General features: G+C 41.0%; 1 protein-coding gene across 6 annotated transcripts in view; it reads right to left on the bottom strand.

Annotated features, from left to right (window-relative positions):
- Ltbp1 (latent transforming growth factor beta binding protein 1) overlaps positions 1-24,815 on the bottom strand; it is a 405,289-nt gene that overhangs the window by 27,623 nt on the left and 352,851 nt on the right. For 3 of the 6 annotated variants that reach the window (XM_070025342.1, XM_070025344.1, XM_070025345.1), the window contains 4 exons: positions 19,152-19,277; positions 15,775-15,918; positions 2,721-2,897; positions 1,942-2,028 (listed from right to left, as the gene is read on the bottom strand). In XM_070025342.1, coding sequence (XP_069881443.1) covers positions 1,942-2,028; positions 2,721-2,897; positions 15,775-15,918; positions 19,152-19,277 — 534 coding nt within the window. The remainder of the gene's footprint in view (positions 1-1,941; positions 2,029-2,720; positions 2,898-15,774; positions 15,919-19,151; positions 19,278-24,815) is intronic. The other 3 variants (XM_070025343.1, XM_070025346.1, XM_070025347.1) reach the window with 1 other exon arrangement.

Below are 24,815 nucleotides of genomic sequence, written 5' to 3'. Positions count from 1 at the left end.
CTGGGTATCAGGTATCCCATGCTACTTGGGAGGCTGAGATTAGAAGGATCATAGTACCAGGCCAGCCCAGGAGAAATGTTCAAGAGTCTCCATCTTCATTGAGGGAAGCTAGACTCCAATGAACACCTGTTGGGGAAGCTTAAAGCAGGTGATTACAGCTTCAGGTGCACACTTAGGTGAGAGATGAGACTCTACTCTTAAAACAGCCAGTGACAAACAGGGTTGGAGGTGTGACTCCGAAGTATCATACCAGCCCTAGCAAGCTTGAGGCCCTGAGTTCAACTGTCCAGTACCACCAAAAACGAACAACCCAGTTCCTAGTTGAGATGTACAAAGTATGAGGAGTTTTGACAATGCAATCAAAGGCAAGCAAAGAAAACCACAAGTTGTTAAGCAGGGTCTGAGAACTCATGGCCTTCCCAGATCACTCAGTGATAAATTGGATATAAAGGTACGCCAGTTCAATAAGAGTCAGAGAATCAATGGAGATAAGAAGACACTCCAAAGTTATTTATACCTCTATTAGCATCAGTGCTGGTGCTTTAGAGCAAATGCCATATAGCACTCACGCTAAAACTTGGGGACTCCACAGATGACTGGCTCAAATTTACACAGATGGAAAAAGGCAGAGCCAAGAAAAAAAACCCCATACAGCCATTTCAATCTGAATCCAATCTCCCAGCCCCTTTGCAGGAGTGTTAAGGCAGAGTAAGGAGGAATTTATTTTTATACAGAAGAGAAGATGGCTTTATGGTGAAATTGGGGTCCTGTTCATAATATGAAGCAAAATTTAACTACATTCCTGTAAAAATATAGTACGTGATATTTATGAACTTGAAAACCATTCAACACGTAGTACAAACCAAGTCTTCTTATGATTATTCAATGGTTCTAAATAATAGATGTATATTAAAAACACAAATGGAATTTCTTACTAAGCTACTGAATAATTCCATATTATTCAAACACTGCTTTTCCAAAAATGAGCAGACAATAAAACCGTATTTGTAGTTCTCTTTCCAGCCACTTAGCAGTTTTTAATATTAGACTATAACGGTAAAATGTCATATGTATACTAAAGTTTACTCTCATAAGAATAGGCAAATTAAGTAGTCACTGAGGAAATATTCATACATGTAAATATTTGCCCAAATTAACAGGCTGCACATTTTAGAATAGTATAGTAGTAGAATTAAACATTGAAAACATCTGCTTTAGGTTTTCTTCTTTTCCATTTCTCATTATGAATCTGCAGCCATTAAAAATGGCAAGATAACTTCTATAAACATAAGAACCGTAGCTTGATTGAGGATCACAAAAAAGACAGGATAATGGACAAGTCTTTATGGTCAAAACCTCTGTGAATTCTAATAACATGCCTTTACAATATCAGAATAAAGTCAAGTAATTGTTGAGGACAGACTTTTGTGGCTAGCAGTGTAACACAGAGGATCTCATTTAATCTTCATGTTAACCTTTAGAACATTATTCCTACCCCAGAGCTGAGCAGATGGGAAGTCAGAAAAATGAACTCCCAAGATTATCTCAAAGTTGTGATTGCAAGTCACGGATCTGTCCAGATTCCCTGTGGCCTCCTTCCTGTGGCAATTAGGGTTTTGCAATTCATTTTTTTTCTTTCTTTTCCTTTTTTATTTTTTTGTCAGTCCTGAACTCTGGGCCTGGATGCTGTCCCTCAGTTCTTCAGTTCAAGGCTAGAGCTCTATCAGTCGAGCCAAAGCACCACTTCTGGCTTTTTCTTCTTACATGGTGCTAGGGAATCAAACCCAAGGCCTCATGCATGCAAGGCAAGCACTCTACCACTGAGCCACCTTCCCAGCCCCTGCAATTCATTTCTATGGCCCAGAAGGACACCACAATTCTGTGTGACCCAAGCTATGCCACTACCATGATGTCTGAGGGGTGTTTCCACTTGATTCTGACCTTTGTAGTTCTCACCACCCGTGTTGTAGGATGATTCTCCTGCGGGGACAAATCCTTTCCCTCCAGGACACATTTCCGTGAACTCGGCTGATTTTAGGAGAGGGAAAAGAAAAGAGAAATACATTGAAAAAGGAGGGGGGAGGGAGGAAAAGTCCCCCACATCTTTCCCTAAACTCAGGTTTTAATTCAACTTTGCTTTTCCAGGTTCTGTCACTTAAATGCAATCCAGGCAAATAAATTCAACACAATCTCAGAGCTACAGTTAGATGCAAATATAGCCAATGACTTCATAATTTTACTTACACACACACACACACACACACACACAAAGTTCCTGCTTCCTCCACATTTTACTTGATGATTTTTATTTCTGTACTACCATGGTATGTAATATTTTTTTTAAAGGTTTAGTTAAGAGTCCATAAAGGAAAAATCTTAGCTTAACTATATTTCAGGGTAAAGTTGTGTCATACACAGTAAAGGTTGATCTTCATATAAAAATGAGAATAGAAATGAATTATCTTTTTTTCCCCTCTAAAATATCCTATGCAGGAACAGGACCTCCTGGGATGGGCAGAGTTTAAGAATTCATGGTGAGATGTGAGGGATGAGGGAGTGAAGCCAGCTCACCACAGAGGAATTTCGCCTGACCTCAAGTCCCTACGTTAGGCCATGTCAACCTCCAGGTCTCAAAGTCATAAAGTCTCAAGGGCATTTCCAGGCCCACGGCCACCCCATGTCCCCGTACCAACATGACCATCACACTCAGCAGATCTTACCAGTCCCCGGGACTGGACAGGGGAAGATCTCACAGTTGTCCCCCCAGCCAGCTCCTGATGTACAGCAGCATTCTTGTTTGGTGACGTTGGGGGCCAGTACATTATCACAGAGACTGGCGTCGTTGAGGTTATAGTAGCATTCTTTCTTTTCCTCTCTGGGTTGATCTACGTCTACATCTAAACAGAGAAGAGCAAGTGTTGACCAGACATCTCGGATTTACCTTATCCAACACACAACACAGTTTACAGCACAATGGGAAATGTGTTTTGAAAAATAAAGGGAAAAAAAATAACCACGATAGGGAAAAGAGCAATGGATGTGTCCCCAGCTTTTCCATTGTCAAGGTCCACCTCCTCCATTTCAATGTGAACCTCGAATATTGGTGGGTTTCTAATGCACACCAAGAGCGTAAATCTGTCAAAACCATTCCCTTTTACATTAACTGATTTCTTTATTCCTTCTAAATTTTGCTGTGAGGATAGTTTCCATATCTGCTTTTAGTGCCATTCTTTACAAAGCTGTAACACCTACTTAAATCAATGAAAATATTCCCCAACACTTGAGCAGAGATCTAGGGCTACACACAATATTTAACCCTTTGGTGGTTCCTGAAATTAACTGCATTCTCAATCCTTTCTGAGAAGGCCACAAGTAGGAAAATTCTTCAGTTAACTCAGAGACCATAAAACAGCAGATGATTGCTGAAAACCCAGATACTCAAATGACTGCAAAGAGCTGACTCTGAATAAAATAACATGGCTAATTGAACTTTGGAATAAAATTTCCAGTTGGGGTTCTGATCACTGTTCGCATGGGTCCTAGGAAAAACTTCTGCTAACAGACTCAGCCTCTTAGAAAGCACAGACTGGGGGCTTTAGAATAGGAGTGTAAAAAAACAAAAATCTACCCACTAGCAGGTAACACAAATGACCAAGTTCTATCCAACTTGACATTTTGAAGCACGCCTTTTGGGTCACTATTTGGGGATGAGGCTAAGAAAGTAGTCCAATTCGTTTTCTACCAAATGCTAGGGCCCAAATGACTGCCTATGACCAGTTACAACTTATTAATAGTTTTCATTTGATGATAAAACTAATGAAATGCTGACTACTGCTATCACAGCTAGGTAGACTAATTCTAATGAAACGTTTCATTGGCACTTTATTGTTTCCAGATTCTTTGGCCTGAAGGAATGACAGGGAATTAGGAAAGCACTTACCAGTGAGGATGAGGGAAGACATGCTATTTTCCCCCTCATTGGTAGATAAACATAGTTCAGAAATTCAATGAGTTGTTTTTGTAATAGTTTCCTGTATTGTCAATCCACTGTGGGAACTTGAGCAATATATTAAGTAATACAGACAAGCCAGGCACTGCTGGCTCATGCCTGTGATTCTAGCTACTCAGGAGGCTGAGAGGATTGTGGTGTCCCGCCATCCCAGGCAGGAAAGTCCATGAAACTCATCTCTAATTAATAACCAAGAAGCCACAAGGGGAGCTGTGGCTCAAGTGGTAGAGCACTAGCCTTGAATGAAAATGCCAAGAGAGAGTGTAAAATTCTGAGTTTAAGACCTAGTACCAAAAACAAACTACAGGCCTTTCTAAATTAAAAGTTCATAAAATTTAATCAGAGAAGCTACTAAGATTCTGTCTTTCCTCTTATGGCACTGAAAACAAGCAACGTTGGCAGCAGTAGTCTCATCTGACTCTCAGAATTCACAGCATCAATGAGAGCACCAAGACCCCCGTGCCACGCTTTATTTTACCTCATCCTCTGACAACACTGTTTTGGACAGCTTGGGCTTGCACTCCATAAGCTGGTTGTGATCAATGGGTGCTAAGTCCAAACCCAGGACAGGTGTCTCAGGAAACCAGGAAATGCTGACGTCTACACAGCAGTTTCAAATCATTTCCTCATGGTTCGTGAAGTGCCTAAGACACGCCACTGCACTCATCTGGCCTAGCTCCCCACCAGTGTGCATAGGACAGAATTTCACTAGGCCCTCTCTCGTGGAAGGCCCCTTTGTGAGGAGTGCCAAGCCCTTGTACACGGAGCTACTTGGGAAAAGTAAGGTACATATTTACATTATTATTCAGTCATCCCAACAGCTGCAGAAAGTTGTATATCTCCCTCCCCCAACATGGTATATACATTGCCCACATGCTAGGATAAACAAGTTATTATTATTGCTTTCATTACTGCTATTATTATTACTTTTTTAAGTTTTGGTGGTACTGGAAATTGAACTCGGGCCTTCACACTTGCTAGGTAGGCTTCATATCACTTGCGCCATGTCTCCAGCCCTTGTTTGCTAGTAGTTCTTTTTCAGAAAGGGTCTCCTGGATTTTGCCCAGGGTCAGCCTTAGATGGTGATCCTCCTTCCTAGCTAGCCTTCTAGGCACCTGCGATCCCATCACCAGACCTGAGTTACTAATTCAGACGGAGTCTTGCTCATTTTTGCCTCCAAATCGCAGTCCTCCTAATCTCTGCATCCCAAATAGCTGAGATGATGGTCAGTCTCTTCTCAATTATTTTAGTTTGCTGGAGAAATATAAGTCAAGAAAGCAACAGAGCGTTTTGTAAATCATGTTGACTTTATAGTCTGTGGTAAAAAAAAAGATCCTACTTTTTCCTTGTGCATGAAGATACAACTATGTTTGGTATGTATTACAAAATGTAATTCTGTGGAGTATGGGCTCAGTGAAGATGGCTGTATTCATAGGGAATCAGAAATCTTAGGCTTTCTTTCAATGAAAGCATGTCAAGAGCATTGCATAACACACGTGTATGTAACTACATACTTAGATATTTTATATATGGTAAATAGTGTCTTGTTTTTCTACAATAGTTATTAAATTCTCCTGGTAGAAACTGAGAAGAAATTACCTTTTTGTTTTTTGCCCTTTTTTGAGGGGGGAAAGGATACATACATTATTTTCATAAGGGAAATAATTGATGATGTATTTATATTATTCAGGTTTTACACTGTATGTGTGCGCATGTATGTGTTTTAAAGTTTTGCTCTTATTTTCTTTCCAATCTATTTTAAAGCTCCATGTTTACACAGCTGAAGTGGAGGCTAGGCAGGCTCTCATCCGTGCTTGGAAAAAGACACACATTCTTTTTTTTTTTTTTTAAATAAAACAATCCATAAAGGTCATTCTGGGAAAAACTATTTCCCTATTATCTCCCAAGCTTTAAACAATCAACTTCTTTGAGTATTTTTCCATTGGGGAAAACCTGATCAGTACATACACAAAATATAATTTCTTTGAAGAATATCTATTAGTTTGGGACAATGCTGCCAAGAATAGAGGATTCCTATTGGAAAAATCATTTCTAAAGAGCAAATCTATTGTTATGAAAAGTGTTAGAAATGGAAAAGAATGGAATTTTATTTCTGTTGAAGATTTTATGAATAAGATTAGCTATACCACATATCTTCTGCCATAGACCTTTAAGAAATAGATCTTTTTTTTTTCTTCTCTGGAATTTTCAGATTTTGTTCTTCAATTTATATTCAGAGGTTGGCTTAACTTCTGGGTATAAGCATCAGTTTGTACATTTTAATTCTATTGGCTATAACCAGTAGGTGAGTTTTAGCCAGGCAATTGTGGCTCAAGCTTATAATCCTAGCTACTCAGGAAGCTGAGATCTGAAGATCAGGGTTTGAAGCCAGTCTGGGCAGGAAAGTCTTGAAGACTCTTATCTCCAATTAACTATCAAAAGGCTGGAAGTGGAGCCATGGCTCAAGTGGTAGAGCACTAGCCTTGCGTGAAAAAGCTGAAGAACAGCACTCAGGCCCTGAGTTCAAGCCTCAGTGCTGGCATACACACAAAGAAGTGACTTTATATGTGGTTGTTCTTTCTTTCCCCTAGGGATTCCTTTCTGTGGGGCTCATTTTGGTGCTGGGAACGGAATACCAATACCATATCCAACGTATCACCCAACAAATAGGTAGGAGTACAACACAGCTGCCTGTCGTTCTGAAAAGAAGTCAGTTTCTAAAGCTCTGCAGTAAGCACCGTCACAGGCTCTACTTCCAACAGTCTCCCAGGAGGCTTGGTTCTCCTCTGTTTCAAAATACACAACAGGAACAAATGCTTTCTATCACCTCACACTTTTACAAGGGAAAAAAAGGATCCTAGAGTCATGCTTCAAGATGTAACATGGATCTTAAAAATTCACATGGAATTTCCCCCGCCACTTGTTTTCTCTTTTAAGAGAAATGTACAGTGAAGAACAATGTGTTATTTGTTTCTTAAAGTGGAATGCAGAAGAAAGCTAGGGTAAGTTCTAGGGTACCCATGCTGGGAATGGGCTGGATATGAAGGGCTGTGAACAAAAAGGGAGAGCACAGCAAGTTGGTAACTTTGGATGGTAACTAGCTGGGAAGACTAGAATGAAGGTGAGAGGGCACAGGAGTAAAATCCCCTCGAAAGAGGATGGCCCACACACTTCCTGCTCTGAGGAGCTCAGGAGAGTCACAGCAACAAACTGGGCATGCTCCAGACTGAACGGTCCACTCATGGACACATACCCCAACGTACAGTGCAGGGGGAGGTGGACGACAAGATAATCAAGGAAGGCTCCCTGGCAGAGAGGACATCTGAATTTCTGAAACATAGTAAGAGGGGGATAAAAGGCTAAAAAATGAGTTGTGAAGTGCATACTGAGGAGTAAACTTAAGTCTGTGTGGTGGAATGTGTGAAGGGTGAGGGGTCTCTGGAGGACTTAGTTATAACTAGGAGCCAGGGTCCCAATTAGGAGATCTGTTGGGTGGGCAGTTCCACGGTGTGGCGCTGAGACCTGAGTGTGTTGACAGATGAACCCCACGTGATGTATGGGTTTGGGTGGTAGACACAGGGGCTTCTGCCCTCGATGTTGGGGTAGGGGGTGATGTCATTCTGTACAAAGACAGGTTGACTTAAGGCTTTGCACTTCAAAAGTACATGTTAAGCTGGGTGCCAGTGGCTTTTGGCTGAAATCCTAGCTACTCAGGAGGTTCAGAGCTGAGGTCTGAAGCCAGCCTGAGAGTCCATGAGACTCTTACCTACAATTAACTACCCCCCCCCCCCAAAAAAAAAGAAAGAAAGAAAGAAAGAGCTGTAAGTATAGAAATGAAGGTGTAACTCAAGTAGTAGAGTATCAGTTTTGGTGAAAAGCTAAGGGACAGTGTCCATTCCCTGAGTTCAAGCCCCAGCACTAGCACACACACACACACACACACACACACACACACACACACACACACACACACACACACACACACACACACACACACACACACACAGAGTACATGATAAATACTCACCAGAGTGAACAAAACTTTATTTTTTAATTTTTCCTGATGAAGACATTAGCAGAAAATAGGGACATTCTAAAATGTTGGTCATGCTTATACAGTATAAAAGGATCTCTCACCCTGCTAACGGATCTGGACTTCTTGCTACAGACTTCATGAGACACACTTGGTTTTTTTGGTACGGGCCTTAGAAGAAAGGTGAGCCTGGGCTAGACAGAGGTTGGGGGACACAGTAAAATATGATCATATTGGTGGTTATACATTGTTAGACACTGAAAACAAAGTTAGCAGAAAGCAAAATGAACATAATAGATGCAGTTGGCTCCTGAGAGCAAAGTACTTCCGAGAAAGACAGCGGGGGTTGGGGTGGGGGTGGGAAGGTATGCTGAAGAGTAAGAACCAGACTCGGAAAGCAGCAAGAAAGAAGAATGAACAGACAGCGCAGCATTCCAGCCTTGTCTGTAACCAGAGGGCCATATGGCCCTGTAGGGCCTGGATGCTTGAGTGTGAGGTGAAGGACGTTTTTAACGTCTGGAAATGTTTAAAAGGAGGAGCATAAGACATTCCTTTTCAGGTCTCATTTACAGCTGCTCCAGGATCTACTCTGTCACTCACCCAAGGCATTAGTGTGTATGTACCTTACCGTATTAGGAATATACAAGGATTTATAGAGAAAATTGGAACCGGTCACTTTAACTGATGGGTTGGCTCATTAAAATATTGACAAGTCTTTATCTGAAACTTGAGCCTCATTTTAGATTCTTTCTATAAGTAGCAGGAAAAAAAATGAAAAGCATGGTTTGGTAATTAGTGATTTGTTCTATCCTCTGTGGATGTGGATGTAAGCTGATTTCATTTTTCAAAAATAACACAAATGAACATATTTTCTTCCTTCTCACCTACATTTATGGGACAGGTCCACTACAAATACACAGTCAGACCCCAGGAGTTTTCTGGCATTTTACAATGTTTGCATAATAAACACTGTGGTCTCACCATCTTTAACTTGTTTTTTCCTACCAAAGGTATTTGTGTGTGTGTGTGTGTGTGTGTGTGTGTGTGTGTGTGTGTGTGTGTGTGTGTGTGTGTGTGTGTGTGTGTGTGTGAGATCAAATTATCTTTCACAAAGTCTTTCAATGTCCATTTATTTTACAGGTTAACTAAACACATTAAAAAATCCCAGCTCTGCCAGATATAATAGCTGCCTGTTGTTCTATGTGGTTTCCTGTCTTTAAGAATATATGTTCATCCACCGCTCTGGCTTGTCCCTCTCCAGGAAGAGAACAGGAGTGCTGTTTGATTCTATTGACAGGTGTCCCCTAAGAAAAAGGAGATATTTCTTCCTTTCTTTCCTTTTATAAACTATGCCAAAATAAGCAAAAGAGCCAGTCCCCACACAGATCTGAGACTAGACATCTTCTCACTTAAGCATGTCTCTATCTTTCACAAAATGATAAAGTAGTTTCCTTCTAACAGAACTGGGTGGGAAAAGGATGGAAGAAAAGGACTAACTGGAAAAGAATACAAGGTGGAGCGTAGACATTTCCAGTAAGTGGCCATCAAGGGTCTTCTTTATGGCAGGCAAGGTCTCCTTTATGCTAGGCAGCAAAACAAGTTCCAGGGGACTAGGTACAGACAGAACCATGGCACCCAGATGGTGGGCCACAATGAACAAAGCATCATAAAAACCCCAAGGCAGAACCTAGCAGTCCCACCTTGGGACCAGTTGAGCAGAAGTTTTAGAAAACATGAGTAAGATTTTCAGAAGCACATCTGCAAGGGAGGGAAGGGTGGGCAGAAGAGTTAACAGGGCCAAGGCACAGACTTGAGAAAACATGGATTTCTCAAGAGCCAGGGCTGGCCAATAGATCTGGCGAGCATGGAAGATGATGCGATGGAGGTTGGTTACATTGGAAAACAAAGGCTTTGTTGATAGCTGCTATTGGATTTGAACTTTATGCAGCCCGATGAAGGACTGAACACCGGATTAGTCTTGAAAACAACTCTGACAAAGTATGGGACGAGAACTGGTGAGTGCAGCCAGGAGAGAAGTCAGGAGACTTGAGGAGTTTGGAAAGTCGTGCGGATGGCCTGGTCCATGGCAGCTGTCACAGGAGCAGGGACAGGTTCAAAGGACATTTGGGAAGTGGCATGGGCAGGGGTGATGATGGTGATGATGGCTTGGATATGTTGTATGACTGGGTAGAGAGAAAAGTGAAAATCAGTGCAAACAGAGGAATGAGAATCATTCAGTTTGGGATAATTGTCAGCTGCGGACATTTACAAGACCATCTTGCAGAAAGGTCTGATAGGTGGCGGAAACAGAAGTGTGACCTTCAGACAGATGGGTAGAAGCTCAGCAGCAGGCAGCTCCACTGCTGAGATAATTAACCGAGAGCAGATGAAATGCCCCAGCAGAACACAGTGCCAACCAGACGCCTAAACTCAGGTCGCCTGGGGACAGGATGATGTAAGTGGTGGGCAAGAGAAGAGCCTAAGGATGAGACAGGAACAGAGCAGGCCAGGGTAGGAAGACACAGGGAAGCATTCTGGCCAGACATCAATCACAGGGAAAAGAAAAGGAGAGAGTTCTGTGAAATGTTACAGAAGATGATAGAGCAGGCAACAAACATGGCCAATGGCTTTAGTTTTAACTGCACGATGTAAGGGAAAGCAGTCTTAAGATGTTAGAGGTTGCCTGGTGTCCCTTCAAAGTCTTGAGAGGCCAACATAGTGACAGAGGCTGTCCCTGCATGATGACACCGCAGGGGACTGCCATTCTGATTTAGATTTGTATTTAACATTTTCTATAGTGAAGGCAGGTGTGTGTGTGTGTGTGTGTGTGTGTGTGTGTGTGTGTGTGTGTGTGTGTGTGTGTGTGTGTGTGTGTATGTGTGTGTGTGTGTGTGTGTGTGTGTGTGTGTGTACTGGGACTTGAACTCAGAGACTGGATGCTGTCCCTTTCCCTTAGCTTTAGCTTTAGCTTTTTCGCTGAAGGCTGGTGTTGAACTACTTGAGCCATAGCTGCCACGCCGACCCCAGTAGAGTCTACTTAGCATGGGAAACCATCTATCAGACCATGATAGGGGCTTCGAGACCTATCTCTGAGTTTTGGGACTTCACCGAAGTCTACCTCAGAGAATGGGGCTTTACAGAAACCTATCTCCAAGTTTTGGGACTTCACCGAAGTCTACCTCGGAGAATAGGGCTTCTAAGAGGCCTACTCCTGGGAAAAGGCTGGAAAAACCCCGGGAAAAGATGTGTTTCTGTCTTTCTTCTCCTCATAAGAGTGCCTATCAATCTTTTACTGTTTCTGCTGTTCATTGTACTTACTCATTGTCAACGTTCCCTTATTCAAAGCTCTTTCTTAAGAGTGTTGACGACTCCAATATCTGATGAGTGTCTTAAAAATATGACTAACTCACCAGAGTTAAGTGCTACCCTGAAACCCCTCTTATGGAGGCTAGTAGACAAGCCATAAGCAAATATGAAAGTATTGGGGGTTTCACAAAGTCACTCCAGCAGAAGGAATTGTAAGAAATTTACAAGAAGCTGTAGGCGTGGCTAGAACAGAAGGAATGTATGGCAATTGCTGAGATAACTACTTAGGAGAAAGAACTTCCTGGTACTCTCATTTACTAAGAGACTTGCTAGATCTAGGCCTCCGTGACCTTACTATTAAAGAAGGAACAGGAAAAATCTTATGGGATAATTAAGGCCTCTATAGAAATAAGGTAATGGTGAGATGGTGACAAACGTCGAAACCCATTATATTTCTTAGAGATAAGCCGGAAACAAGTGCCTTTCAGGCGACCAGCTGGTGACCACCTAAGAATGAAGCCCTGCAGCAAGATTGTGTAACCTTTTGCCCCTTTCTTATGAAGACTTCTGTTATAAAAGTTTGTTATCCTCTGCATTAAATCGCACTCAGCACTCAGCATCCACTCCTAATGTGTGTGAGCTGTCTGTTTGCCATCTCCCCATCCTATTCCAGGTTCCTCCCCTAGGTATCCTCCGTCGTCCCCGACAGAACCCGGTCTGCGGCACATAGCTTCACTTCTGACTTTTTGCTGGTTAACTGGAGGCAAGAGTCCTCTGAGTTCCAGGGACTTTTCTGCTTAGGCTGGTCTCAATCTTAAACTTCAGATCTCAGCCTTCTGAATAGGCAAGATTATAGTGCTCAGCTTAAAGGTAAATCACTTTAATGATGGGAGAAATGTGAAAAAGAAGTCAAATTTTACAAGAATTTCGTGTCTTAGAGTCTGGGCTCTGATAAGTACAATTAAGATGAAAACTCCACAAATTAGTTTTCTGTGCCAATTCAGCCCCACATTTGGTATGTGACCCTAAGAACAATGTTCAAGACTTCAGCCTGGGCCTCGGTTTCTACCTATAAATGATGGAGCTTGGCTATAAAACTAGCTAAGCTGGTTTCTAAATGTGTACATTCAGGATTTGGCTCCTGATGCAAAGATCAATTCTGAAATAAACTAGAGAAATCTGATGAAGGGGGTCTATTATAAATTGTCAGGTAAAATGAAAAACTTCTTTATAATACATCATCCCAAACCTACATGCGTTGTCATTTCTGATCGTGTCTAATTTGCTTTCCTACAACCGTAACAATCACAATTTATGAAGTGGTGACCATCACAATTTATAATTGATATAATCTCTGTTGTGTTCTTTTCATTATACCTTCAGTTCTAAGACTAAGACTCCGGTCCTACCACAGAAGCTGCTCTGTCCACCAATCAAGAAAGGGAACAGCATTTTGTGGGTAAGGTCTGAAGGCTGCAGTTGCCAAGACTTTATAAATATTTACTACTTCCTCCAGAGTGCCCAAAGACATAAAGTTTTTATTGAGCAATTATCACAGGCACTAAGGAAATAAAAGCATCAGGCTATATTTCATATCCATTCCCTCTTAAATGTGATGAATGGGTATGGATTTTTTTTTTGTTATTTCTGTTTCAGATGCTTTTAGGCAATGTTGAGTAAGGTAAATTAATAGTTCCAGTCACAGGCAGTGAAAAATACTAGTTGAGACCTAAAAAGAAATTATGTAGGAGCCAAGAAGGAGTTAAAAAATAAACACTCTAGGCAATTCGAGTTTCAAAATACCTTAAAGAGGCTATCTGGGACCCCATCCTGTGGAAGGGTGATATCTTTCTGATAGTGGGAATTGCCACCTATTGGATCTCTCTGGAGGTCACCCACCTCATGGGACAGCTACTTGCTGACCAGCTTCTGGTAGCTGCTGGGTAGCCCTTCTGGGCACGGTTCTGATATCCGCCATTCTGAAATCCCATCCCTCAGGCCCCGTTCTGAACTGGACATAATACAAAATCCAGTGATTTTGCTACTGACTGTTGTTGCGATAGAGATTCTCCTGGTCAAACAATATGTCCGACATTGCACATCTTTCCGTTCCTAATTACTCATTGGGAAAGAGGACCAGTGAGTATATTATGTTTGTAATACAATTCATTTCAGTCGTACATTAAAACAGTTGCTGAGAATTTGGTACCAAGTGTTGAACTTCGTGAAACAGTAGATTCTTGGACTGATTTTCACTTAGCCAACGTGTTGGGGTTCAGTGATGTTCTCTCCTCTGAGAAATACCCGCTGTCACCCTAGCAGGGAGTAGCTCACAGGCAGTTTGGTTCCTGCAGAAGGACACACATCCCTGTTCCTGTAGGTTCCACAATATGCCAACCAAGACCCTGTATGTAAACCATATGAGTGTGAACACAGATTTGTTTCTAGAACAAGTGCTTTAGAAGGACCAGATGAAGAAAAAAGAACGCTATGGAACTGGGCATGATCCTCCTGCTTCTGCCTACATGAAACAAAAACTGTAAAAAATAAAAATCTACGGTGACTTTTTCGTTCATTTGCTTTGTAGAGGATTTAAAGCTGCTATTCTCTTGAAACTAGGCAGCTCAGATGATAATTTGTAGGCAGGGTTTATGTAAAACAAGCCATATCGAACTTGAAGAGTGGGCTTCTTCTCAGAAACAGACCAACAGATGCAGCTTATTATAATATTCATATTGTGCTTGATTAACAAATGACTTCATTTCAAATTCATAAATCTGTGACTAGAATTTTTCTCCCTAGTTCCAGGTGAGAACATAAGAGGTGGAGATAATGAAAGAACCAAGCTTACACAGCTAGAAAGTGGACCAGAACTCTTATCTTCCCATTTAAAGAATTACAGAAAGTTTGGAAAAGAAAGAAGGAAATATCAAATTTCCATGAAGCCCTACAATGACTTCCTTCAGTATTCCCATTCTCCCTGCTTCTGGAGACAATGATCACTAGAATACCTTGTTTTCACTTAACAGCATATCATATACGCTTTTTCCACAACTACCCAATCTTTACACACATTGTTGAATGACTCTATAATAGCTATTCAAAATACACGGTAAATGAACCACTACTCTTTGGAGCCAAGGATGAAGAAGAAAAATGGGCTCTTACTTAGACAGTTGCTTAAGACTACCAAGTTTTCATATAGTTTGTTATTGTGGTACAATAGCAAGATACAGAAAAACATGGCAGTTCTTTTTTTGGGGGGGGGGGTCTGGTCATGGGGCCTGAACTCTGGGCCTGGGCGCTGTCCCTCAGCTCTTCAGCTCAAGGCTAGCGCTCTACCACTTGAGCCACAGTGCCACTTCCAGCTTTTTCTGCTTATGTGGTGCTGAGGAATCGAACCCAGGGCCTCAGGCATGCAAGGCAAGCACTCTACCACTGAGCCACCTTCCCAACCCCAGTTATTCTTTTCTTTATAGCACAAGCATAGTGCCTTGACCACTTGAATGAACAGCAACCTTTCCTCAGCCACAGCCCACCTCTTCCTCACCAGACAGAACATTTCTCAACTCTGTTCACTTAATTCATTTTTGTACTGCATAACTGAGGGGAATAATAGACAAAAATGCTTTTATATTTTATTTCTTGTGACTTGCAAAAAATGTATCTCACATGTAGTGAGTGTTCTGTATGGAGTACTAGTAAAAGCCATAGCACATGTGCGGGTAACATCAAGATTTAGGAAGACAGTAAAATGTTTTATTTGGCGCTTTCATTTTACTTGTCTTTTTCTTAGAAAAAAAAATACAACCAAGTTTGTGCTACATGGCACAAACCTAAAAGGGTTTGTGAGCTGCATCTGCAAGCTGGAAGTTGATTAATTTGCCTGGAAATCCATTTCACTGTATGCAATGACGCACAGCCTCAGTCGAGTTTTCAATGAAGGCAAACAGGGAACTCCTGAGGCCAAAATTCTGGAAACACTCCTGAAGAATTCCAAGTGGAAGTCTTTGTAGACCCTGAGAGGCCCGTATGCTGCTTTTCATTTTGAGAAGTGTCAAGATACACATCTCCAAGGGCCAAGAAAGCGGGATTTATGCAATTTAACGAGGCCATATTGAACCCTGGCTGATTGTGCTCTGAGTTTTAGACAATCCTCAGCGAATGTTCTCACTCATTTGCTCCCTGTGCTCATGCTACAAAAGCATACTAGAGACTATTTAGCCCAACCAGTGATCACCTGCTTCCTAATTCCACGGCTAAAGCAGGCAGAGAGGAAGTACCTAGATATTTCCAGAGGCAGAAATAGGGCATGATATTTGGCTCTCTCTTACCATACTTACAGAGTGTCTAGGCCACACTTGGGCAGCCCAGATTCTGAGAAGAGCCCTCCACCCATCCCATGCACGGTGACCCTGGTACTTACCCTCAGACACCCGTGAGCGGCACTGCCCGGTCATGGGGCTGTACTCCTGGGTTTCGTCTGCACACACACATAGGAAGGACCCTTCCACGTTCTCACAGAAGGCTTCTCCACACACACCACTGAGCAGTTCACATTCATTCACATCTGGAAAAGGGAGCACAGATCAAGTGAGATAGAAGTCCAGCTCCTGATAGCTCTTTATTCTTACCAGGTATTTCTCAGTGAGCAATCAACTCCTGCCCCTCGAGGGAAGAGACGTAGGCCATACAAAAGGGTAGAGAACACAGAAAGCAGGGGTTCCAAATCCCAATTCTTGCTTTAAGGACACCCTGGAATTTTGCTAGAAGCATAGCAGGAGCCTTTGACCAACTAAGGTTTGCTTTCCTTGACTTCAAGATATCAGAATCATAAAATGACCCAACATTCTACTCTCAGTTCTTAATTTAAGGAGGAATTCCAAGCATGGGCACTTCAGTAATCACAGAATCGTTAAGTTCATTAAAAAAAAATTCTTTAAAAGGCTATTCACATGTCAGAAAACAGTTTTCTAGCAGCTCAAATGTCCATAAATTGACAATAGAATTTCGTTGAGGGTGTTATAAATATTTATCTGGGCATAGTAATTATTCATGGGAACTAAACTGCTTCAGAAATTAATCACTTATTTCACTACTTCTTTGCAAACTCTGCTGGTATCCACAGTGTAATTTCTATGTTGCTAAATATTTTTGTTCTGTGTTTAAATAACTATTGTTAAAATGCAGTCAAAGAGTCTGTTTTATGAATATGATTTATTCAGCATGGGGTCAGTATCTAGCCCTGAAGAAAGGTGTATTGTTCAGTTGACCTCACTCAGCAGTACTTTTTACCTTTTATTTAAAATTTTTTTATTAATAACTTTCCTGTCCAGCAAGGACCTAACTTTACTTTTAAATGTCTGTGACTCTTAGGTATTAAACATGTATAAACATCAGGTTTCATGAGGATATTCTGAGATGGTTTATACAAAGTTTAAAATGTGACCAATTATGCATCTCATTCACCCTTGATTCCCATTTTATTGGACAAAATATTCATGGATTATTGACTTACTTGGAATAATTATCCCAGCTTTCCATTTCATTTTATATATAAACAGACACAAACCCAAGGAGATGGTTTTGTTGTAACATCCAATAAAGTAGAATTAGGATATTTAACCAACACGGTCAGATATAATTTAGACCAGAAACGTTGACTTTGGAAATTTTCCAGTTCTTATTTGTCACTTTTAGGTAAATGTCACATGAAACTTCCTTGTTTCCAACTCCTATTATTTACATGACTATTAAAATTTCTCCCACCAGATTACATGCATTTCTAGATTACTTGTATGGCACAAACTATATGTGAGGACAGGCAAGCCCAACCTCTGTCTTCATGGAGCTTAGAGTCAAGTCAGGGTAAGAATAAAGAAATCTCACACACAGCCTTCAGCAAGCGCTTAGGATGAAGAGCACAGAGCTCTGTGGAAGCTGGGAACGGGCATCCTTCCATGCAATGGTGAGTTAAGAGTCTTGCCCTGAAGGATGTAAGGGGCTGGGTGGGCAGGCCTAAGCAGAGATGTAGCAGGGCCAAAGACTGGCCTAGTGACTGACTTATCTCTGAAATATCACACAATGCAGAGTATGAAATACATATGATAGCTACTCAGCTCATCTCTTTTGAAAGAATGACAAAAATCCAAGTAAAATAGCATTGGTTGAGTCCACAAAACAACAGCCCACAATCCCTTCTCTAAGGATGTGTTTCATGTGCTGAATGAAATCCCAACATGAGTCGCTTCTCTTAACGTGGTTATAGGTAGGTTGCAATGAGCATGAAGCAGGGACTCAAGTAGTACAACTCATGTTTCAACAGTGAATGGAATTTACTCTGTCTACAAAAGGCTACTTTCAAATCATGTGGAAGTTATGACTTTGAAGAGGAGGGCTGTGAGCAATACATGCATGTTATTAAACAATTCTCTCAAAGGTTGTAAGCACTACAAGAGCATGTGCTCAAGGTGTTCTGGAAGCAGGGGGAAGGTCACAGCCCAGCTGAAGAGCAATGGGACAGAGTAGGAGTGTCTGAGAGACAGCATCTAAACTCAGTCTTCAAGAGTGAGCGGGGTGGATCTGACACAGGGAAGATGTTCCCAGAAGGAGAAAATGCCAGCTAAGCAATTTGTCCTGATAGAAGCAATCCTAAGCAGCCAGATGTCACAGGAAGGTAATAGGTGAGGAAAGAAGTGTTGAAAGTAAGAAGATAAATAAGGGTCATATCAGGACCCATTTAGCTGAAATATAGCCCAATGTCAGGTAATTTTATCAGCTGAATTTTGGTGGGAGTTGGTCCTATATATTGGGACAATCATGACACTATTATGAATCGTGAATCATTCTTCTTGTGAATAATTCTTGAATTAGTTCATTTGCATTTTAGATGAGCTGATACTTGTGCTTTAAACTATGTGGCTGTCTTAATGAATAACATTTGGGATTAGGAATTAAATTTCATAATCGATCTCAAAAGAGCAGTTGATGATTCAAGTGATAGCAAACTTCTAGATTTTGTTTGCAAATGAACTAATGCTTTAATTGTGAATTTTCAAACCAACAAGTTACTGACTTCATCTCAAGAACCATCTGCTTTATAGAAAACATAGTTCTTTTTTTTGTATTAAGAAAAAAAAACCTTGTGACCTCTAAAGTTTTCAATTTAGTTGACCTTTCTTCTCTTTCCCATGAATACTGCTCTAATTGCAAGTGTGCGTCATGTGATTTGAAGTAATCACTGTTGATTAGAAAATGCAGCACAAGTTTGCTTCCTTATGACCATGTGTTGGACTTGATGTTAAGACATCTGATGACATTCAAGATTCTTTCCAGCCCCACCAATCCCAGAGCATACTGAAGAAATATAGCTGCACCCACAAATCTTCAAGGTTACTGGTGTCATTAATAGAAACTCAAGTGTTCTCCAACAGGTCTCATTCAGCGCACAGTGTGAGGAGGTACATTTCATACACAGAGAAGCTGCACCTCATTGCAGACTCTATTTCCTGCATAAGAGGACAACAGAGCTCTGCATATCAGCTGAACGTTTAAACAGATGTCTGATTACAAAGCCTTTCCAATGTAAGGTTGTGCTTCTAGAGTTCTTAATGTCCCTATCCATTTCAGAAGCCGTGAGATATGAAATTAGCCTCATCTTTAACTATGTAACCCAATCAGAGTATGATGAAATTCTCCCCAAGTCTCCAGCTTTAAAATTCTCCTGCTATTGACCAGTGTGGTTTTTTTTTTTGAAAGGAACCTGTGAAACACGTTGAGGAAGAGAAAAATCTAGAAACTCACCCACACACCCTTGCCCATCCTGTGGGGCTTGAAAGCCCTGATAACAGAGGCAGCGGAAGGAGCCAGCTGTATTGTCACAAAACCCGTGACTGTCACATATAGTGTTGTTTACACATTCATCAATATCTGCAAAAAAGACATGGAACATCAGACAACAAACACCGGCTGACACACACCAGGAACTAATGGGTAAACAGAGGCAGTCAACACATCTTGATTAGTATGAGATGACGATGTTGATAACAGGAAGGACTATGAAAACACTGTATGTATTAATAAAATAGTTCGATGAGAATAGTTTAGCAGTGACAATGCTGGACTCCATGAGAAAAACATTTGCTTTTCCTCAGGAAATGTTTTCACACTGAAGTGACTGCTAGCATGGCTCATATGTTTTCAACTCTTCATGTCCAAGGACTGTTATGTTCTCGCAGAGGTAATCCATGAAAATACTTTGACCTTTTGGGTTGCAGTAAATGCTAGAAACAGTTTTGACTGCAGAGTTATGGGTTGGAAGACAGAAAGGTTTACGCAACCCTGAAGATAACCTTGGCCTTATCTACACAAACTATGACCTCCCATGAATGGAAATCTGGTAAATTTGGAAGGGAAGGCAATCAGTCCCAATTACTCATGAAAAAAGAGATTATTTTTTTGTATCATCAAGTTATAGGCACTCAAGGCCCTAAATGTCAACACTGCTCAAAATGATTAGCTGATTTGGAGTTCACTCTGTTCTCTGTAAACTTGATGATAATGACCTTGTACTCATTTTTCCTCTCATTAATAAAATTGTTCTCATAAAAGAGATGTCTTACTTCTCCAAAAAAGAAGTATAAATAGTTAACCTCTTCACCCTGCACCTCTACTAAAAGAAATGCTCAACATCCCCTAGTCATAAGAAAATGCAAATCAAAATGACACCTACACACCCCCTCCCTTCAGTCAGAACAGTTGTCATCAAGAACAAATCAACAAATGTTGGTGAGGATGTGGAGACAAAGGAACCATCATATACTTCTAGTGGGAAGGTAAACTAGTACAACCACTGTGGGAATCAGTATGGCAGGTTTCTCACACATTAAAAGTAGAGATACCATATGACCCAGAAATATTGTTACTCTTGGATACTAATCTGAAGGAATGCAAGTCAGGATGTCACAAGAAAATTGCATCCTTAGGTTCACTGCAGCACTATTCACAAAAGCCAAGTTATGGAAATAGTCCAGATGCCCTACAACTGATGAATGGATCAAGAAAATGGGGCACATAACACAATGAACACATGGAATAGTATTAAGTGAAGGAAAGCTCCAAAGGACAAAAGTTACATGTTTTCTTTCCTCTGTGGATGTTAGATCCGAAATCCAAACCTATATGTGGGCACATAGGTAAGGATCATAGGTATGTGTGCATGATCGATCTAAGTATGGTATATGCATGTCCACCACAATGAAGCCCCTTTTAACAATAAACATGCACTTCATTTAACATTAAAGAATACTAGGAAGTTGAAACTTGTTTGGAGTACAGGGTGAAGAGAGGGAGAAAGAGGAGGCATATAGTCAGAACATTTTATGTCCATGTGTAAAAATAGAACACAAAAATTTGGAGACCAGTTTGGGAAGGATGAGGGAGAATGATAGATCTTGATCCTCAAGATGTTTTATACAGCCAGGTGCCAGTAATTCATGCCTGTACTAATTACTCAGGAGGCTGAGTTCTGGAGATCCCAGTTAGAAGCCAGCCCAGGGAAGGAAATGTCCCTGAGACTCTTATTTCTAAATGCCAAGAAACCAGAAGTAAGGCTGTGGCTCAAGTGGTAGAGCTCTAGCCTTGAGCACAAATGTTCAGGGGTGGCACCCAGGCTTTGAGTTCAAGCCCTAGAACCAACATACACACACAAGAAAAATGTACTATATGCAGAAATGGACATGTTAAAAAATAAAAGCACCTTGTACAGCTAATTAATGCCAATCTGAATGGGAGAGAAAGAGAGAGAGAGAGAGAGAGAGAGAGAGAGAGAGAGAGAGAGAGAGAGAGAGAGAGAGAGAGAGAGAGAGAGAGAGAGAGAGAGAGAGAGAGAGAGAGAGAGAGAGAGAGAGAGAGAGAGAGAGAGAGAGAGAAAGTTTTCCTGAAAAAGGGAGGGAGGATTGTAAATGGAGGCTAGCCTGGGTTAAATAGTCAAGACCATGGCAACCAATTAAAAAACTACATGGGAAGCATGAATAAAAGGGTTACAGTTCAGATTGGTCCTAGTAAAAGCAAGACTATTCAAAAATAATGAAAGCAAAAGGGCTAGTGCACTTGCCTAGCAAGTCCAAGGCTCTGAGTTTAAACTGCAGTAGAGAGAGGAGAGAGAGAGAGAGAGAGAGAGAGAGAGGAGAGAGAGAGAGAGAGAGAGAGAGAGAGAGAGAGAGAGAGAGAGAGAGAGAGAGAGAGAAGGGAGGGAGGGAGGGAGGAAGGGAGGGAGGTAATAGAACTCTGTCTTCCTCTCTCCCTCCTCCAACACTTCCAGTTCCTGGCCTTGTTTTCTCTGCCTCTGAACAGTCCACAAAACACACGTTTTCAGAGACACAAATGAAGGAAGTACACAGTATGTTAAAATAATGAAATCATAGCACAAACAATAAGAAAATTACAGGTTAGACTTCGCAAGACAAGATTTAACTTGGAGGAACTGCCCTTTTGCAGCCTGAAGAGAGTTATCTGCCATACTAAGCAGATCTTAAGAACTGCTGTATGCACAGTACTTCCCACCCTCCTTCACAGCCTTGCTCCAGGACCACAGGCCTGGGGATGAACCAAAGGCTTTCTCCTCAGCCACAATCCTTGGAGTATATTTCCTTTTCTTTCTTTTTTTATTAATAAGTTTTTTTATTGTGAAAATACCATACAGAGGGGTTACAATTATGTGAGCAAGGTAATGAGTACCTTTCTTATCAAGCATTGTTGCCTCCTCCTTTGTCTCCCCCTCCCATCCCTGCCCTCCCATCCCCCCCCCAATGTTGTAAAGTTCATTTTTCGACATAATGTCTTATACATCTCATTGTTGCAATGGATCCACTTGCATCCCTTTTGAAACAATTTGTTTTTTCCCTTCCCCTCCCCAAATTATACCAATTTCTTAATCATTTCTATTTGAACTTCTCTGGTATAATCTTGAACAGTTATCAAGTCTACCCCTGAATTCACTGTCAATCTCCTAACCCCCACTTCTTGTACTTAGTGACAAGTTCCCTCACTTCCAGTGTTTCTACACAAATGAATCTCCCTTGCAGCATCAAATACGAAGAAGACAACAAATTTGATCTGGATGCTTCTGAATGTAAGACAGGGATGATCAATAATTTACAGATTATTATCTACCAGGGAGCTATGTCGACAATGACTTAACTCAGATGATTGCTAATTTTAGACTTCCTGAAGAAGGGCATTTGTCAAAGAGATCATGCTAGTCTTTGAAACAAAGGCTTTCAGGGATACAAACTTAAAAAAACATTTCAATTACCAACTATGTACTAATGTTTATCTAATCTCTCTTTAAGATTGACCTGTGTCCTCTAGAAGTGCTCTTCTGGGACCGATGGAGATGTTCGTCATAAATTAATAGATTATCGCTATTGTCCTTGCCTTAACTCCATTTCTCCTATACACCCGTCATCAACAAATCCAGCCACCCCGCCAGCGATGTTGACATTACCCCTCCCTTTCTTCAACTTCCCTTTCCACTCTACTTCTGATATTACTCACACTAATTGCTCTCCCTATCTCCATCTTGCCTCTCCCTCTAATTCATTTTCCACCCACTGTTGCCAAGATACTCTTTTCAAAAGACAAATCCATCAGTGCTACTCCCTTGCTCAGAATCTCTTCTTGGCCACCACCACACTGCTTGATAGAGCATAGATCCTCCTTTGTCCTTTGGCTGCTTGCTATATATGTGTGGTCACAGTTCTCAGATAACCTCCTTCTCATTTTCCCAATGTTCCTTGAAAATCCCTAGTCTGGAATTGCTTCCTCACCTAGTACATCCTCCTTGCTCCACCCTAGGCCTTGCTCAGAAATGAATCTTATTCCTTCTGGAGCTAGCCCAAGATATTCCTCCTTGCAAGCACTATCTTCTGCTACTCCAGGCCCATTTTGGGGCCCCTCCTCTGATCCCAGGGCAGTTTGTGCCCCTGCTGTGCTTATGAAGGTTACTACCCAGGATGGGAAATCCTCTACAAATCCTTACCAGAAATTTCTCTACTACAATGTCAGGAGGGAGAGAAGAAAGCTACCAGAAATCTGTAGGTTCTTCAGTTCAAATTCAAAGTAAAATCTCTGGCAGAGGATAATGTTGTAATACTGTTCACCAGCACAGGAATGGAATAAATTCATCTGAAGGTGAATAAGCCCCCCAGCAGGTTATGAGTTCCTGGGCACTGTGCAAACAAGACTTACTGCAACAATGATTCACTGAGAAAGTTCAGATGAGCAATACTTTGGATTGTAATGATAAGGGGAAAATCATGTGAAATGTCTGCTGGAAACCAGCTCTTCTAATATTTTATGAAAATGATATAATATAACTCTCCACAGTGTCATGTTTTCAACAATGAGATGAGGTAATAGTGTAATAAAGAGGACATTTGTTTCCCTTCTTAATGACCATGGTAAAAACTGGAAACTAGATCAGAATGTTCTTTGATTGTATGAGTTCTCACAGATTGTTTTCTAATTGTTATTCTGGACAAGTGAACACCATGCTATTTTCCTAAAGATGAATTTGGAGGATGAAACTGCATTCCAAATCATCCAAATATCAAGTGGGTTTTTTCCCCCTTAATGTTGAAATTAACTAAAGCTAATTAAAATTAGCTTTAAATTACTTAATTAAAAGTAATTAAACTAAAGGGATTTGTGAAGGGCCATACATGACAGTGTTATCACGAAAAATACTTAGTCATCTGCTGGAGTGTCCAGCGATCTTTCAAATGATTGGTCCTGACAATTAGGTATGTTTTTATTAGACTTGTTCATTTTTCATGAGTGTGGTTGCTCTGTAGAGGTAGGTGTAGGGGTTGATGTTTCCATGAGGGAAAACATCAAGAAAGAATTGTAGAGCAAAGATAGTGGGTCACTGATGTGGATTTCCCAACCATACATTGCCTGAATGTCAGAAAGAGGAACAGACCTCACTTCTGGATTGTTGGAACTGCCTGTAATTCCTAGTAAGAGACAACATCATTAACAACCAACAAATCCATACTTTTCAGGGTCTTACCTGTTGGTCTGTTTCATAGGTCAGTTTTGCTTGTTTATGTGCCTTTTTTTTTTTTAAACTTACTATGCTTTCACAAAGATCTAAGTTTTTCCCAAAACCTAATGGTTGTTATCCATGTTTCTACATAGTAGAACAGAACTCAAACCATTCACCCCAATTCTCAAATCAAGGTTAAAGCCAGACTCTTGGTGTTTCCCTCTTACTTAGGTAAGTTAATTGGAATTTGAAAAAGTACGAACAACAGTCATGAATTTCCAGAAGGGGACAAATCAGGCCAACTTTGTGTAGTGATCAAGAGATTAAAGCTGTGACCAAAAACCTTGACAATGAAATTGATCACAATCATTGAAATCAAGGTATTTTGTGTCCATTTTGTTGGTCAAATGTCTTGTTTT

Source organism: Dipodomys merriami, unplaced genomic scaffold (assembly GCF_024711535.1).
Source record: "Dipodomys merriami isolate MVZ:Mamm:240054 unplaced genomic scaffold, mDipMer1.0.p SCAF_17, whole genome shotgun sequence".
NCBI lineage: Eukaryota > Metazoa > Chordata > Mammalia > Rodentia > Heteromyidae > Dipodomys > Dipodomys merriami.
This window is presented reverse-complemented; position numbering and strand designations above follow the sequence as displayed.